This window comes from Lathyrus oleraceus, chromosome 4, assembly GCF_024323335.1.
Source record: "Lathyrus oleraceus cultivar Zhongwan6 chromosome 4, CAAS_Psat_ZW6_1.0, whole genome shotgun sequence".
NCBI classification, from domain to species: Eukaryota; Viridiplantae; Streptophyta; class Magnoliopsida; order Fabales; family Fabaceae; genus Lathyrus; species Lathyrus oleraceus.
Window position 1 is genome coordinate 82,034,258 of NC_066582.1, and position 19,197 is coordinate 82,053,454.

General features: G+C 36.7%; 1 protein-coding gene across 1 annotated transcript; it reads left to right on the top strand.

Moving 5' to 3' along the window:
• The first annotated feature begins 903 nt into the window (after positions 1–903).
• Positions 904–1,416, top strand: LOC127136118 (uncharacterized). Its single transcript, XM_051062715.1, has one exon. The coding sequence runs from the start codon at positions 904–906 to the stop codon at positions 1,414–1,416; it is 513 nt and encodes a 170-aa protein (XP_050918672.1).
• The last annotated feature ends 17,781 nt before the right edge of the window (positions 1,417–19,197 follow it).

The following is a 19,197-nucleotide window of genomic DNA, read 5'->3' on the forward strand; positions in this document are numbered from 1 at the left end:
TCATTAACTCACGTTGATGTATTGGTTGATAACACAACTGAGTTCTCGGTATTTTCCTTCATGGATGGTTTCTCCAGATACAACCAGATTAATATGGACCCGAAAGACATGGAGAAAAATACATTCATCACCTCTTAAGGGACATTTTTCTACAAGGTGATGCCTTTTGGATTGAAGAATATTGGGGATACATATCAAAGTGCAATGGTGACTCTCTTTCATGATATGATTCATAAAGAGATCGAACTATATGTTGATAATCTGATTTTCAAATCCCAAATCGAAAAGGATCACATTACCAATATGCAAAATTTGTTTGCTCGATTGAGGAAATTTAGGCTAAGGCTTAATCCCAACAAATGCATATTTTGGGTTCGATCTCGTAACCTATTGGGTTTCATTGTAAGCTAGAGAGGGATCGGGGTGGATCCTAACAAAGTCAGGGCCATTCAGAACATGCCTTCACCAAAGACAGAGAAAGAGGTTCGTGGTTTCTTGGGGAGATTGAACTATATCGCTAGATTCATTTCACATCTCACCGCCACATGTAAACCAATATTCAAACTTCTGAGAAAAGATCAAGCGATTGAATGGAACGGTGACTGCCAAGAAGCTTTCGACAAAGTCAAAGAATATTTACAAGAGCCTCTGATCTTGATACCTCATGTTCAGGAAAGATCTCTCATCATGTACTTAACAGTGCTTGATGAATCTATGGGTTGTATGTTGGGGTAGCATGATGAAATTGGGAAGAAAGAGCATGCCATTTATTACTTGAGCAAAAAGTTCAATAACTATGAGACTAGATACTCACTGCTTGAAAAGACTTGTTGTGCACTTGCATGGGCTGCTAAACATCTCAGATAATACATGTTGACTCACATAACATGGATAATCTCTAAGATGGACCCGATCAAATACATATTTGAGAAACTAGCTCTCACTGGTAGAATTTCCCGATGGAAAAGGCTATTATCAAAGGACGACATCCAATATATCACTCAGAAAGCCATCAATGGCAGTATACTGGCAGATCATCTTGCTCACCAACCAGTGGAAGATTACCATCCTTTGAAGTTTGATTTCCCATACGAGGATATTATGGTTACCAAAGACTATGAAATCCCTGGACCTGCCGAAGGACCCGAACCAGGGAAGTTATGTACTCTTATGTTTGACGGTGCTTCAAATGCTACAGGTTATGGAATTGGGGTGGTGTTGATGTCTCCCAAGAATTTTCATCTACCATTCACAGCTTGCTTCGCCTGCACAAATAACATGGATGAGTATGAAGCTTGCATACTGGGACTAGAGGAAGCTATTAACTTGAGGATCAAAGTCCTTGAAGTATATGGAGACTCTGCTCTAGTGATACATCATATCATAGGTGTTGGGACGAAAGACACGCCAACTTAATTCCATATCAGGATTATGTATTGAAGCTACTCCCGAAGTCTAACAAGATCACCTTCTGCCATATTCCTCGAGAAGAAAATCAGATGGCAGACGCTTTGGAAACCCTAGCATCCATCTATAAGTTGATATGGCCCAACCATCGGCCTTCTATTAAAATCAGGCATTTTGATGAACATGCTCACTATTTAATAACAACAGAAGAATTGGATGACAAACCTTAGTTTTATGATATCAAACGCTATCTGGAGAAACATGAATATCCGATAGATGCTTCCAGCCTTGACAAAAGGATTGTACAGAGATTAGCGTCAAAGTTCTTTCTAAATGGAGATGTGTTATACAAGAGCAATTATGACATGGTCTTGCTAATATGTGTTGATAGAAACGAAGCAAACCAACTCATGAAGGAGATACATGAAGGATCCTTTGGCATCCATGCAAGAGGATATGTGATGGCCAAGAAAATCCTAAGGGCAGGCTACTACTGGCTAACAATGGAAGTTGGTTGTTACCATCACACTAGGACATGTCACAAATGTCAGATATATGCTGACAAAGTGCACGTGCCACTTACTCCTCTGAATGTCATAGCATCACTGTGGCCTTTCTCCATGTGGGGAATTGACATGATTGGGATGATTGAACCCAAAGCTTCAAATGGAAATTTATTTATATTGGTTTCCGTAGACTACTTCACCAAATGGATCAAATTTGTTTCTTACACCAACGTCACCAAGCAAGTGGTTGTTCGCTTCTTGAAGAACAACATTATATGTCGATACGGGGTTCCCAAAAAAATCATCACTGATAATGGGTCCAACCTCAATAATAAAAAAATGAAGGAGTTGTGTGCAAACTTCAAAATCTAACACCACAACTCATCACCATACCGTCCTAGGATGAATGGCGTCGTTGAAGCAGCGAACAAAAACATCAAAACAAAAACAATTTAGAAAATGGTGTTCACATACAAGGATTGGCATGGAATGATACCTTTTGTGTTGCACGACTATCATACATCAGTACGCACTTCAACAGGGGTAACCCGTTATTCCTTGGTCTACGGCATGGAAGCGGCCCTTCCAATAGAAGTTAAAATCCCCTCGGTGAGAGTCTTAATAGAGGCTAAGTTAGACAAGGCGGAATGAGTTCAAGAAAGGTTTGATGAGCTCAACATTATTGAGGAGAAGCGCCTAACAATGTTGTGTCATGGTCAACTCTATCAGATGCGTATTACTAAAGCATTTGACAAGAAGATACGCCCTCGAATGTTCCAAGAAGGCAACCTAGTGCTAAAGAAGATTCTGCCAATTCACAAAGATTCTAGGGGCAAGTGGACACCAAATTATGAAGGTTCATTCGTGGTGGTTAGAGCCTTCTCTTGAGGCGCTTTGATCCTCATGACTATGGATGGTGATAAATTACCACTCCCTTCGACTGTTGACGCATTCAAAAAATACTTTGCCTAAAAGAGTGGAATACAAAAGTCGTTAAGTCGAAAACCCGAAAGGGCGGATTAGGCAAAAATGGTTATCCTGGTGGGCTGAAAACCTGACAGGGCGGTCCAGGAAAAAATTAGGGATATGTGTAGACGAATTCTAGTGAAGGAGTAATCATCATTTGTCTATATGTAGATGATTTATTGATTACGGGCAACAATGGTGAGTGCATTTCAAAGTTCAAGAGTGAACTTATGCATGAATTTGAGATGACGGACCTTGGTCTTATGAATTATTTTCTTGGGATTGAGTTCCGCAAGTCAAAAATGGGATTGCTCATGCATCAAAGGAGATATGCTCTTGAGATATTGAAAAACTGAAAAATTGTAAAATGGAGCATTGCAATGTTGTCAGTGGTAACTGGTTACATATAGACAAAGGATGATTACTCCTATGATCAGTTCTCGGAGAAAACCTTAAGCAGGTTGTCTCAAATGCAATATAGACACATATTTCTCTACGACTTCTAATAAGGTAGGGATATGTGTATGTGTACAAGATGAAAAGGGACAGTTTGGGGTAGCTCGAACGGAATGCATGTCACCTATTACCAAGATGGACATGGGGAGGCTTTAGACCTTGTAGCAGCTATCAAATGGGTGCATGATCTCGATTTGGATAGTATAAATTTTGAAATACAGTAAAAAAAATAGTGGATAATGTGAATAACAAACATCTGAATTCAATAGAGTTTGAATTTAATAGAGTTTGATAAGATTATCAAAGAATACAAATACTTACTTAGTCCATTATTTAATACACTTATCCAAATAAGGTAGGGACATGTGTATGTGTACAAGATGAAAAGGGACCGTTTGGGGTAGCTCGAACGGAATGCATGTCACCTATTACCAAGATGGACATGGGGAGACTTTAGACCCTGTAGCAGCTATCAAATGGGTGCATGATCTCGATTTGGATAGTTCAAATTTTGAAATACACTAAAAAGAACATAGTGGATAATGTGAATAACAAACATCTGAATTTAATAGAGTTTGATAAGATTATCAAAGAATACAAATACTTACTCAGTCCATTATTTAATAAACTCTCATGCTAAATTTGTTATGAAAGATGCTAATAAAATTGCTCATGTTTTGTCAAGAACAGCTCTATTCTTACTAGTTTTCAATTTCTTATTAATATTCTACTATGTACTCAACCATTTCTTATTTTTGAGGTTAATTTAGTCAAGTGTTAACAGTTTTCTTAAGGGGCAAATGTTAACAGCTAAACACTTATACATGTAAAGTCTTCATAGTTTAAAAGGAACTTTCATAGAAGGGACACAAAATGATTTGTCCAGATCATTAATGCACAATGAGATAATATTCTAGTCATTTCAATTAGGGACCACAAACAAAACTATATTAGTATTAGTTTAGCTAAATGTTGAATCCCGTGAACACAACTCTATGCACTTTTCTCATGAATGAAAAGGAAGGCAAGTGACTTCCAAATGTCACTATATTCTTTCTCCAATTAAATTACTAGCATCTTTTCAAGCTTATTGAGAAAAAAGAAAATAGCATCTTTTCAAAATTCAAAGGAGTTAAGTTATCAACCATCATTCTAATTTAAATTTCAAACTCTAAAAAAGGTCACATTTTCTCCACTACCCTCCACAAAACGTGATGGCCACTTTGTATTATAAAATTATTTATTCACTCCACGTTATGCATTTCCGGAAAATTCGGTCAAATCGATTAAAAAAACAAATTAGTTGAATTATTGTATGATCATAATTCTTAAATATAAAAAACCATTTAAAATAATTGAATTTCGAAGAAATTCAAATCAACTCATAAAACTCACTTATCACACTTAACCTATAAATTGTACCACTCACTTTTTTTATTTAGATCTCCTACAATGTATTTGAATGATGTATTAAAAATTTAACTAATTTAAATTATTCATCTGAAATTTATTTATTTTTTAAAATAATTCGACTAAAATATTCTCATAAAATAGATAAATATTCTCCTTCAACTATATTGATGTATACTGGCGAAAATTTTAAAAGATAGATTTATATTTGATTCTATTTTTAACTTTTAAATATTTGTTATTTTATGAATCATAACTTTAATTTATTTAAATAATGTACTTTAATTATTTTATGTTAATGACTGTTGTAAATATTTTCTGTAATTATAGATATTTATTATAATGTAATTTTAATTTTACAAGTATTTTTTATGATGAATTTATATATTTAGACATGGTGGTAATATCTTAATCTTTTAAGAGAAAACAAGGATGAAACATTTTAAAAGATATATAATACATCATTTGAAATTGTATAAGAAAAAAATAACCTACTGTCCAATCGATTTAATCAGTTTAATGTTTATTGGACTAAGCCCATAAAAATGACTCATTTTTTATAATATTTACAAACATTCATTTTTTTAATTTAACAAAATAACTACCACAATTTTAGAATAGTCCAAAAAAACTATACTTTTATTATTAAAATATTATTACTACTGTTGAGAAATAAGTGTAAGTCGCGTAAATCTCACATTATTTAGAAAAGTGGAAGTTGAACACTTTATAAGTGAGATGACTGATACACTAATTACCTTAAATTTTTTGGTGAATATGTAGTGTCTCTCTCACTTTGTGTGTTGCTCTTCATCCAATATGGATGCTCATTGAAGGTGAGAAAAACAAGAAAGGGGGGGTTTGAATTGTTTAGAAAATAAGCGCTTTTCAAAATGAAAATCACACAAGGATTTTATACTGGTTCGCTTATAACACAAAGCTACTCCAGTCCACCCGGCCGAGGTGATTTCGCCTTCAACAAGGACTTAATCCACTAATCTTGAAAGATTACAAACAACGTCTAAGAGAAAAAATCTCTTAGTCCTCTCAAGTATACAGACTACACAGAGTCACTTGAGGAAATCAACAAACAATAGATGAAAGATTTATGTAATCTAGAGTGCTTCTAAGATAAGCTAATATTACAATAGTAAGAACAAAGTGATTCACGTTATAAGCAAAAGCTTCGTGAAGATTTAGAGAGCAAGAATGTTTTCTTGTGCGTTGATGTTTCAGTATAATTTCTGCTTGTATGTGTTGTAAATCTTCAATGTAGATTGCAGCCCATTTTATATAGCAGTGAGGTAGTAGTTGAAACTGGTGGATATTAAAATGAATTTACGCCATCACTTAAATAGCTTCTGCAGGATGACTTTCTCTCCTTGAAATGACTACTTACCACATATAGTATCTTCTTTATTGAAATTGGAGATTAACGTCTCTTTTTCTATTAGGAAAAATATTTGCAAATCTTTACTTGACTTTAACGTTACTCTTCCATTATTAGCAATTCCATAATCAGAGTCTTCATGTTTCTGGAGATCTTGGAATCTGCTATCTAGCTTCTGATGTTGATCTCTTGAGTTCTGATGATTTCTTCAGATAGCGCCAAGAGCTTCTGAAGTTTGACATACGTTGTTCGGAGTCAGAACTTCTAGAGCGTACTTCTTGTTCAGATGCTTCTGATACTTTGCTGTTTTGCTCAGAGTTAGACTTTCTTGAACGTGTTTCTACTTCAGATGCTTCTGGTCTTCTTGATAATTTGTATCTGATATGATTCTGTATCTGATGAATTCTTCATTCTTTCCTTAGAACCCTGCACACTTAGAAACTTTTCGTTAGGGTGCCATTTTTGGTTTCATCCTTTGTTATCATCAAAATCATGGAATCTGTTGTAGAACAATTTTTGTTCTTACAATCTCCCCCTTTTTGATGATGACAAAACAAACTTAATTAGCAGATGAAACATAAATAATATCAGATCAAATAGACAAGACCTCCCCCTGAGATAGGCTAGGGAGTTTAGAAGTTCTTACCAGAGCTTCCAAGCAATGAGGTTTCTTGATACCTTCTGCAATTTCTTAAGTCTAGAGTTAGATAAATTTATTTTTAAGAAAAATATGTTGCAGAGTGCTTAAGGTATTTAGACATTATTTTCATCAGAGCTATTAATGACTTCTCCCCCTTTTTGTCAGAATCAAAAAGACATAGCAAAAATAATAAACCAAGAGAAAAACATTGTATTCAGATAAAAAGCACAAAGGCAACAAGAACATGAAAACATCAGAAAGCAAAAACAAATAACAACAGGTAAACAAAATATCCTAAGTGTCTAGGGGTTCGGAGGCGGAGGCATTCTCTGAAGCAACATAGCAAGCATGTTCTGGATGTTGTCGTTGACAGTATCTTGCTTGTCCATTCTGGCCCGGAGTTCATTCTGATCTTGCTTAAGTTCTTTTAGCGTTTGAAGAACCATAGGGATAACAGAAGAGGACTCCCCCAGAGTCAGAGCCTGCTGTGCTTCAGCAGCGGCCTGTGCTTCAGCTTCTGCAGCAGCAGGAGCATCTGCCAGAGCCTTAGCTTCAGCTTCCTTTTCCCTTAGGATTTCAGCTTGACGAGCCTTTTCTTCTTCCAATCTTCTGGCTTCTTCAGCTTCTCGCGCAAGTCTCTCTTCCTCTAGCCTTTTGGCTTCTTCAGCAGCTTCTCTGGCAAGTCTTTCCTGGAGTCTTGCCTCAGCATCTCTGATGTAGCCATTTCTGACTTGTTCAGAGATGTTCTTCAGTCTAAAAGCCTCAGAGGTCATCCAGCCAATGACTCTGTTCCAGTGTGTCCTTACAGAGTCAGGATCATCACTGACTTCAAAGTTAGTGGTCAGAGACTTGACCTTTTGTACTGAAGCCCCTGCTACCAACATGATGGCTTCCTTAAGGGTAGGTACAGAAAGGTTTGGTTCAGAGGTTTGAGGTGAAGATGTTGGAGGGCTGAGATTTAATGTGAGAGGTTCAGATTCTGCTTCAGGTTCAGATCTTTGGGGTGAAGCGTAAAGAGGGTTTAAGTCTAAAGGTTCAGTTTCAGTTTCTGATTCAGGTGCAGCAGAGGTGTTTGGAGGGTTGATATCAGAGGTGGGAAGGTCAGAGGGTTGGTCTTCAGAAGGTTGGTTTTCAGAAGGGATGGTGGTTGTTTGTTGTGGTGGTGAAGTTATTTCAGGTTCTGTTGGTTATTGTGAAGCGAGGTTTTGAGCATAAATTTGGGCTAGGGTTGGAGAGTTAGGGTCAGAGTAATCTTGGTCAGAGGAGATAGAAAGGTATGGGGGTGATTCTGGTTCTGAGGATGATGAAGAGGAAGTGCTTTGGTTCATTTGTTCAGGTTCAGAAGGAGGTATGAATGTACGGGCGATATTTAGAATTGGTGAAGATTGTGAAGTTTTGGTGGTTGAAGGTGGGATATCAGAGGTTGTAAAAATGGGTGGTGTTGGGAGAGGATTAGAGGAAGGGGTAGAGGAAACCATCGGAGGTATAGAGGTAATGGGAGGAACAGACGTACCAGTAGAAATTTTCAGAGGAGCTGGAGATCTGCTTCCAGAGGATTCTCCAAGTCTGGCCTTCTTTGCCTGTGATGCTATCTTCTTCTCAGAGAGACCTCTCTTGTACCTGACGAAGTCTTCTTCTGAATCTAGACAATCGTCGAGGCTGAAGTCAGATATGTCAACATCTTCATCCAGCAGACGCTGAAGATAGATAGCAACAGCATCTCTGGGTTCATTCTTGAAGAACCTGGCAAAACCATGAGGCATCTTCCTCTGATCTTTCAAAGAATCCCAGGATGTGTCCAGAGTGGGTTTGACTTGAATCTTCTTGATTATTCCCATACTCTTGAGATTTCTGGCGTTCAGAGGCTTCCCAGTATCTATTGCCAGATCATCCATCAGTTTGGTCTTTTCCAGATGATCTACCAGTCCATTCTCGATGAAAACATCAGATAGCAATCTTCCTAGAGGGATGTAGGATCTGGGCTTCATGTTATTTCTGGTTTCCTTGACAGAATCTCTGAGGTATCTGAAGAGAAGTGCAGGAAGGCAGATCTTCACACCCTTTTGAATGCAATACAGAATGCATTTCTGATCTGCATTGATGTAATCAGATGAGTTAGATGCTGGGCGGTGGTGAATAGTTCCCAGAATGATCTTCAGCCACACTCTGAGGTTCTGATGCAGCTCTTTGTTCTTTGAAGGATTTCCTTCAGTGTTGGGTTTGAAGATGGTTGGATTGATTACATCAGTAATGCGCTTTGACCTAGGAGGGATGTTGTAAATCCTTTTTCCTCCATCTCTCTCCATGTTCAGTAAAGAGGCAATTGACCCTTCAGTAATTACAATCTTTACCCCCAGAACATAGGAGACGATGAAATGGTCATCTGCATCTGCAAATCTCCAGAACTCCTTGATGAGAAGTGGGTAAACAGGACCATAAAGCCTTTGGAAGTAGTTTTCCCACCCTTGTTGACGAAGTTCTTGAGTAAGATCAACGCCATTTCTCCTCAGGTTGTCAAAATCTACTAGCGTTTCACACAACACTTCCAGTCCTTCAAAAGGGGTTGATAGGTTAATATGGCGTTCACGGTCAAGAACATGGGGTTCCTTGTAAACAGGGGTGATAGAGACGCCTGTAACCGTTGGAGTTGGAATGCTTGAAGTTTGAGCAGTTGAGCTTGATTCCATTTGTTGAGAAAAGTTAAACACTTCTTGTTGTTGAGCGTCCATGGTGAAGAGGAAGATGAAGATTGAGAGTTTGCAGAGAATGCTTCAGAGAGGTTTAGGGTTTTAGAGAGAGTTTGAGAGTGAGTGAGAGTGAAAAGTGTGTGAAATGTGAGAAAAGTGTTTAAATACTCTAAGTAAAACACATGCAAAACGACACATCAAATTGCGTTAGTACAAAGCTCAAGATTGCACGCTTGGGGGAAAAATGATTACAGCTAATTAATGAATGTCTAATCCCAACAGTACGCACACTGCTCAAGGAGATTTCAAACGTCTGTCCTTTGAATTTCTTTTGACAGCTGTCTAGAAGTTCTAGGGTTAGACGATTAGTGCTCCACGTGTTGATGTATCTGATCTTCAGGAATACCAAAAGATTGATTCCTGGAGATTTCTAACTCAGATATCTTCTTAACTTGTAGAAGTATCAGAGTCAGAGGCAGAAGAACATTTATTTATGTCAGAGTCTCATTTTACATTTTCAGAGCCACACTTCATTCTGGGCAATTTTGAATGTTCAGATTTTCTAAGATAAAAAGAAATTTATCTTCAGCTAGAGGCTTAGTAAAGATATTTGCCCATTGATGATCTGTATCAATGAACTTCAATGTTACTATCCCTTTCTGAACATAGTCTCTGATAAAATGATGTTTTATTTCAATGTGTTTAGCTCTGGAATGTAGAATGGGATTCTTACTTAGACAAATGGCAGCAGTATTATCACAGAAGATAGGAATGTTACTCTCAAAAATTTGCAGATCTTCTAACTGATGCTTCATCCAGAGCATCTGAGTTGTGCACAGTGATGCTGAGATATATTCTGCTTCTGCAATTGATAGAGCTATAGTTGACTGTCTTTTGCTAGCCCAGGAGATTAGATTGTTTCCCAGAAGCTGGCAATTTCCAGATGTGCTTTTTCGTTCTAGTCTATCTCCTGCATAATCTGCATCACAGTAACCAGAAAGTCTATACTCTGATGTTTTCTTATACATCAGGCCCAGGTTAGGAGTTCCTTTCAGATACTTAAGAATTCTCTTAACTGCTGTTAAATGAGATTCTCTAGGATCTGATTGGAATCTGGCACAGAGACAGACACTAAAGAGAATATCAGGACGAGTAGCAGTCAGATAGAGAAGAGAGCCTATCATACCTCGATAGAGCTTCTGACAAACCTTTGAGCTTACTTCTTCTTTTTCAAGAATGCATGTTGGGTGCATGGGAGTTTTTGCAGAGTTGCATTCAGTCATGTCAAACTTCTTCAGAACGTCTTTAATGTACTTGCTTTGATGAACGTACGTGACTTCTGGAGTTTGATTAATTTGAATTCCCAGAAAGAACTTTAGTTCTTGCATTAAACTCATTTCAAATTCTGCCTGCATTAACTTAGAAAATTCTTGGCAAACAGAGATATTAGCAGAACCAAAAATAATATCATCAACGTAAATCTGGCATATCATGAGATCATTATTAAGGTTTTTACAGAAGAGTGTAGAATCAACTTTCCCTCTGATAAAATTTTGTTCCAGAAGAAAATTGCTTAATCGTTCATACCAAGCTCTGGGAGCTTGTTTAAGTCCATATAAGGATTTCTTAAGTTTAAAAACATGTTCTGGAAAATTTGAATTTTCAAAACCTGGAGGTTGATTGACATACACTTCTTCTGAAATATAACCATTAAGGAATGCACTCTTGACATCCATTTGATATAATTTGATAGAGTGATTAATAGCAAAAGATACAAGAAGACGAATAGATTCTAACCTCGCGACTGGAGCAAAGGTTTCATTATAGTCAATACATTCTTGTTGACTGTAACCTTGAGCTACCAGTCGAGCTTTGTTTCTGACAACTTCTCCTTTCTCGTTCAGCTTGTTTCTGAAAACCCATCTGGTTCCAATGACATGAGTGCCTCTGGGTTTAGGAACGAGATCCCAGACATCATTCTTTGAGAATTGATCTAATTCTTCTTGCATGGCTGAAACCCAGTCGTTATCCTGAAGTGCTTCATCACAAGACATAGGCTCAATCAGAGACACTAGTCCCAAAGGAGTATCTTCAGAGGTCCTGAAGGTAGATCTGGTTCTGACAGGTTCGTCCTTGTTTCCCAGAATCAAATCTTCATAAACGTTGATACGACTTTTAACTTTCTTTGGGATTTCTGGAGATTTAATTTCTTCAGAGTTCTGAGTGACAGTTGCTTCTGGAGCTTTATCAGAACCTGCAAGGGTGATTTCTAAATCTGCAAAATTTTCAACTAGCTTTGACTTTTCAGAGTCAAGCTTATCATCAAATCTGACATGAATTGATTCTTCCACAATTTTGGTTTCTGTGTTGTATACTCTGTAGCCTTTAGAGCGTTCTGAGTATCCTAACATAATACCTTTCTGTGCTTTGGAATCAAACTTGTTCAGATGTTCTTTAGTATTTAAGATAAAGCAAGAACATCCAAAATGATGAAAATATGAAATGTTTGGTTTTCTTCCTTTGCACAGTTCATAGGGAGTCTTTTCCAGAATGGGTCTTATAGAGATTCTATTCTGAATGTAACACGCTGTATTTACAGCCTCTGCCCAAAAGTGCTTTGCCACATTAGTTTCATTGATCATGGTTCTAGCCATCTCTTGGAGTGTCCTATTCTTCCTCTCTACAACTCCATTTTGTTGTGGAGTTCTAGGGCAGGAGAAATCATGGGATATTCCATTAGAGTCAAATAATTCTTCAAAATCTTTGTTTTCAAATTCTCCACCATGATCACTTCTGACTCTAACAATTTTGGCATCAAATTCTTTTTGCACTTTGGAGCAGAAACTAGTGAATACAGAGTGAGACTCACTCTTGTGCTTTAGGAATTTTACCCATGTCCAGCGACTGTAATCATCAACAATGACTAGTCCATACTTCTTTCCATTAACTGATGCTGTTTTCACAGGACCAAATAAGTCAATGTGAAGAAGTTCCAGAGGCTTAGAGGTAGAAACAACATTTTTCTTTTTAAAGGAAGTTTTTGAAAATTTTCCTTTCTGACATGCTTCACACAGAGCATCTGAAGAAAACTTCAGTTTAGGTAGGCCTCTGACTAACTCGAGTTTAGTTAGCTGAGAAAGTTTCCTCATGCTAATGTGGCCCAAGCGTCTATGCCACACCCATTGCTCTTTATGAACAGACATCAGACATTTAACATTTTGTTCTTTTAAATCAGAAAGATTAATTTTATAGATGTTGTTTTTCCTCTTGCCTGTGAAAAGGACAGAGCCATCGTTCTGATTAATGGCTTTACATGTTTTTTGATTAAAGATTACATCATAACCGTTATCACTTAATTGACTTATGGATAACAAGTTATGCATTAATCCTTCTACGTAAAGAACATCAGATATAGAGGGAAGAGTACCATTACCAATAGTTCCGGAGCCTCTGATCCTTCCTTTCTGATCTCCTCCGAAACCTACGAATCCAGCATCTCTAAGTTCCAGGCTTTGGAACATAGACTTTCTTCCCGTCATGTGTCGCGAGCATCCAGAGTCCAGGTACCATGACTGGTGTCTGAACTTTGCTGCATAGGATATCTGCAACATACACAATCTTATCTTTTGGTACCCAGAATCTCTTGGGTCCTCTTTGATTAGTCTTCCCAGAGTTTCTCATAACTTTGGGTTTTCTAGCATTTTCAAATTGTTGTTTTTGTGTGTGTGTATAGTGATATGAAAATGGAGATTTAAGTTGGTCACTAGAAGAAGTTTTAACTTCCTTAGGATCATACCCAATTCCCTTTTTATTGTTCTGACTGACTCCATAAATCATGGATGCCATAATACTCCTACCTATTCCATTTTTCAGAAATTCTTGAAAGGCTTCTTCGTATTTATAAATTATTGCATTTGAAGTTTGTGGAGTTTGAGATAACGCTTCTTCTAATTCTAAGCTTTTTCTTTTTGCTCCATCTCTTTCTAATATTAACAATTTGATTGTATCTTCTTGTGCTAGAATTGTCATCTCAAGCTTGCCACATTCTTCAAATTTTGCTCTAAGACAGCCTTTAATGTTTTTAAACTTTTGTTTTAATTTCTGATATGAGCTAAGAGTTTCTGACAAACAAGATTCTAGATCAGATCGAGAAAGTTCAGAAAATACCTCTTCAGATTCTTCATCTGAGCTACTCCTGGATGTGGTAGCCATAAGTGCCACATTGGCCTGTTCATCAGAATCAAATTCTGATGATCCAGATTCACTATCATCCCAGGTAGCCATCAGTCCTTTCTTTGTCCTGAAGGTATTTTTCTTGAAGCTTTCTTTTCTAGGGTTGTCTTTCTTTAGCGTGGGGCATTCATTCCTGTAATGACATGTTTCTTTACATTCATAACAGGTAATATCTTTGTTAGATTTACCTTTTGAAGTTGATTCTGATCGATCCCCTCTGGGTCTTGATCTTCTGAAGTTGTTGTTCCTCTTTTTCCAGAGTTGCTTAACTCTTCTGGTTAGTAGGGATAATTCTTCTTCATCATCAGAGTCTTCTGGTTCAGAGTTGTCAGCATCTTCAGTTTCTGCCTGGAGAGCTTTGGTTCTGTCAAGTTTGCGTCTTTCAGGTCTGGACTTTAATGCTACAGACTTGTTCCTTTTCTGAGGCTCATCTTCCTCTAGTTCTATCTCATGGCTTCTGAGAGAACTGACAAGTTCTTCAAGGCTAATATTGTTCAGATCCTTTGACAGCTTCAGAGCAGTAACCATAGGTCTCCATTTCTTTGGCAGACTTCTGACTATCTTTTTGACATGGTCTGCAGTTGTGTATCCTTTGTCTAGAACCTTGAGACCTGCAATCAGAGTTTGGAATCTAGAGAACATTGCCTCTATGGCTTCATCATCCTCCATTTTGAAGGCTTCATATTTCTGGATAAGCGCCAGAGCCTTTGTCTCTTTGACTTGAGAGTTTCCTTCATGAGTCATCCTCAGAGAGTCAAGTATGTCTTTGGCTGTTTCTCTGTTGGTGATCTTTTCATACTCGTTGTAAGATATAGCATTTAGGAGTATGGTTCTGGCCTTGTGATGATTCTTGAAAACTCGTTTCTGATCATCTGACATCTTACTTCTGGGAACTTCAGCTCCATCCTCTGTGACAGGAGGTTTGTATCCATCTGTGACAATGTCCCAGAGTTCAGCATCATAACCCAGAAAGAAACTTTCAATTCTATCTTTCCAGTAGTCAAACTTTTCTCCATCAAAAACAGGAGGCTTAGCATTGTAACTATCTTTTTCATTTGAGTGGGCCATAGTTTTTCTCGTACTGGATCTCTCTACACTGTTAAGTGTTTGATTAGAAAATCAATAACAGAGCCGGAGCTCTGATACCAATTGAAGGTGAGAAAAACAAGAAAGGGGGGGTTTGAATTGTTTAGAAAATAAGCGCTTTTCAAAATGAAAATCACACAAGGATTTTATACTGGTTCGCTTATAACACAAAGCTACTCCAGTCCACCCGGCCGAGGTGATTTCGCCTTCAACAAGGACTTAATCCACTAATCTTGAAAGATTACAAACAACGTCTAAGAGAAAAAATCTCTTAGTCCTCTCAAGTATACAGACTACACAGAGTCACTTGAGGAAATCAACAAACAATAGATGAAAGATTTATGTAATCTAGAGTGCTTCTAAGATAAGCTAATATTACAATAGTAAGAACAAAGTGATTCACGTTATAAGCAAAAGCTTCGTGAAGATTTAGAGAGCAAGAATGTTTTCTTGTGCGTTGATGTTTCAGTATAATTTCTGCTTGTATGTGTTGTAAATCTTCAATGTAGATTGCAGCCCATTTTATATAGCAGTGAGGTAGTAGTTGAAACTGGTGGATATTAAAATGAATTTACGCCATCACTTAAATAGCTTCTGCAGGATGACTTTCTCTCCTTGAAATGACTACTTACCACATATAGTATCTTCTTTATTGAAATTGGAGATTAACGTCTCTTTTTCTATTAGGAAAACTATTTGCAAATCTTTACTTGACTTTAACGTTACTCTTCCATGATTAGCAATTCCATAATCAGAGTCTTCATGTTTCTGGAGATCTTGGAATCTGCTATCTAGCTTCTGATGTTGATCTCTTGAGTTCTGATGATTTCTTCAGATAGCGCCAAGAGCTTCTGAAGTTTGACATACGTTGTTCGGAGTCAGAACTTCTAGAGCGTACTTCTTGTTCAGATGCTTCTGATACTTTGCTGTTTTGCTCAGAGTTAGACTTTCTTGAACGTGTTTCTACTTCAGATGCTTCTGGTCTTCTTGATAATTTGTATCTGATATGATTCTGTATCTGATGAATTCTTCATTCTTTCCTTAGAACCCTGCACACTTAGAAACTTTTCGTTAGGGTGCCATTTTTGGTTTCATCCTTTGTTATCATCAAAATCATGGAATCTGTTGTAGAACAATTTTTGTTCTTACACTCATGACCCAAGAGTGGCATCATAGCTTTTGTTTAAGGACTATTATACTTGTTTCTATAATGGAGTCAACTACAAATATGAAGATGGTATTGTTGAATGGTTCTAATTACCATTTGTGGAAGGGCAAGATGAAATACTTACTATTTGTTAAGAAAATGCATTTACTGCCTTTTAGTTCCGCAAAGCCGAATTTTGTCAAATGAAGAATGAGAGTTTGAACATCTACATGTATGTGATTTTATTCGGCAATATGTGTAAGATAATGTTTATAATCATATTTCTAATGAGACGCATACAAAAACTTTGTGGGATAAGATAGAGTCCTTATATGTCTCTAAATCAGATAATAATAAATTGTTCTTATTAAATAGCTTTGTAAGTTTGAAGTGTAAAGAGGGGACTTATATTACACATCACTTGAGTGAATTACAAGGGATCTTTGATCAGGTGTCATGAATGAGTATTAAATTTTATGATGAATTTTTAGGATTATTTCTATTGCTATCTTTACTAGAGTCTTAGGAGACGTTTTAGATTTCTATCACAAGTTATGCTCCTAGAGGTGTTGTTTCTTTGGAAACATGTAAGGATGGTATTCTTAATGAGGAGATGAGAAGGAAGGCATGAGACTCTTCGTCTCAATCTTAGGTACTTGTCACTGAAAATAAAGAGAGAAGTCAGAAAAAGGAATCGAAGAGTGGTAGAGATAATAGCATAAACAAGTCTAAGTTGTGATACAAGAATCTGGAGTGTCATTATTGTCACAAAATATGACACATACAAAAGTATTGTTATCAATGGAAAAGGGATAACAAATGCAATATGTGTAAGTCTAAGAAAAGAAATCATGAAGATCACGATGATAATCATCTTACTACTGCTTCTAGTGATGATCTTGTTATTCTTCGTGATCATGAATATATTAATCTTGTATCATGAGAGAGCATGTGGATAGTTGACAGTTGTGCTACATTACATGTTACACCAAGGAATAAGTTATTCACATATTATACTTTTGGTGACTTTGGAGTGTTGAAGATAAGTAATGATGGTGTATTTAAGGTAGCTGGTGTTGGTGATGTTTGCTTGCAAACCAACATGGGAATTCAATTTTTTCTTAGAGATGTCAAACATGCTTCAAATGTTTGCTTTAATTTGATCTTTGTGCATATGCTTGATGGTTGCGGTTATGACAATCACTTTGGTTCTCTACATAGAAGCATCTTTGTCTCACCGAAGACTCATTCATATTAGTGAAAATGGGATGAATGTTTTGGCCAAAAAGGGTGTTCTTCCAAGATTAAAGAATGCATATTTGGATAAGTTTTCTCATTGCATGTTTGGTAAACAAATTAGATTATCCTTCAAGATATATCCTCCATCAAGGAAGTCAAAGTTACTTCAATTGGTAAATTCTAATGTTTGTGGTCCATTAAAGGTATAATCCTCTAGTAGTGCACTTTATTTTGTTACCTTTATTGATGAATGTTTCACGAAACTATGGTTTGTGCTTTAAAGATAAAAGACCAAGTGTTGGAAAAGTTCAAAGAATTTCATGCCTCGTTGAGAGGCATGAGAGAAGCCGAAATGTGTTCGTTCTGACAATGGTGGTGAGTATCGTGGACCATCTGATGCCTATTGTAAGCAGCATGATATTGCACATGAAAAGACTCCTCCAAAAACTCCTCATTTGAATGCTTTAAAATATATGATGAATTGAACACTGATTGAAAGAGTGAAGTTTATGCTCTCTGAAGCTAAGTTTCCCAATCATTACCGGGGTGAGAAACTTTACATGATAGTGCATGTTCTTAATCTCACTCATACTGTTTCTTCGAACAATGAAGTTTGAGACAAATTTTGGTTTGAAAATAATGTCAAGTATGATGATTTTAGAGTCTTTAGTTGTAAGGCTTTTGTGCTTATTCCAAATTATAAAAGATCCAAGTTAGATGGAAAGTTAAACAATATATATTTGTAGAGTATGGGCAAGATGAGTTTGGTTACATATTATATGATCTTTTAGGGAAGAAGCTTATCAGAATCCACAATATGGTGTTCATGAAAGACAAACTATTGAAGACACTGATGATATGGAGAAACTACGCCCAAGAAAGATATCAATTTGTCTAATATTGATCCAATTTGGTTACTTATTCATAACTCATATACTATTGGTGGTGATGATCATAATGGGGAGTCACATGATTACATTGATGACCAACAACTTGGAGATAAGGTATATATTCCAACTAATGATGATGAAAGGCAGAAACATATGTCACAGGATGAGAATCTTGGTGAAGCTCCAAAATCATCTCAAATTTAACTTAGGAAGTCTAACAGACAGAGACAACCTTCTACAAGGTATACTTCTGATGAGTATGTGACCTTGATTGATAAGGGTGAATTTGAGTGTTTTCACGAGGCTATGGAAATTGATGAAAATAAAAAGTGGTTGGATGTAATTCATGATGAGATGAAATCATTGCATGGTAATCACACTTATGATTTAGTGAAGTTTCCCGAAGGCGGAAGGGCTTTGGGAAACAGGTGGATTTATAGAGTTAAACATGAGAGAAACTCTAAGTCTCCAAGGTATAAAGCCAGATTAGTGGTGAAAGGTTTTTGTCAAAGAAAGGTTGTTTATTTTAATGATATTTTTTCACCTGTTGTAAAGATGTCATCAATCAGAACTGTGTTGAGTTTAGCTATTACTCTTGATTTATATGTTGAGCAAATTGATGTGAAAGTGGTTTTCCTTCATGGTGATTTGGAGGAAAAGATCTACACGAAACAACCCGATGGTTTTCAAGTTAAATGAAAAGAAGATCATGTGTGTAGATTAAGAAAGAGTCCATATGAGTTTAAGCAAGCTCCAAGGAAGTGGTACAAGAAGTTTAGTCTGTTATGTGTGATCAAGGATACTAAAAGACTACTTCAGATCATTGTGTCTTTGTTAGAAAATTTTCTAAGGATGGCTTCATTATCCCGTTGTTATATGTTGATGATATGTTTATTGTAGGGAAATTATTTCTAACATTGATAGGTTAATGAAGTAGTTGGGCAAGTCATTTACCATGAAAAACCTTGAAGCAGCTAAACAGATTTTTGGCATTAGAATCATGCGTGACAGAAAGGAGAAAAAACTTTTGATGTCATAAGAATATTATATCGAAAAAGTGTTGCAAAGATTCAAAATGGAAATTTCTAAAAGGTAAGCACTCATATTGCTACTCATTTCAAGTTGAGTTCTAATTAAATT

Coding starts and splice junctions, on each gene's coding strand:
- LOC127136118 (XM_051062715.1), top strand. CDS start 904: ATGGACCCGATCAAATACATATTTGAGAAACTAGCTCTCACTGGTAGA.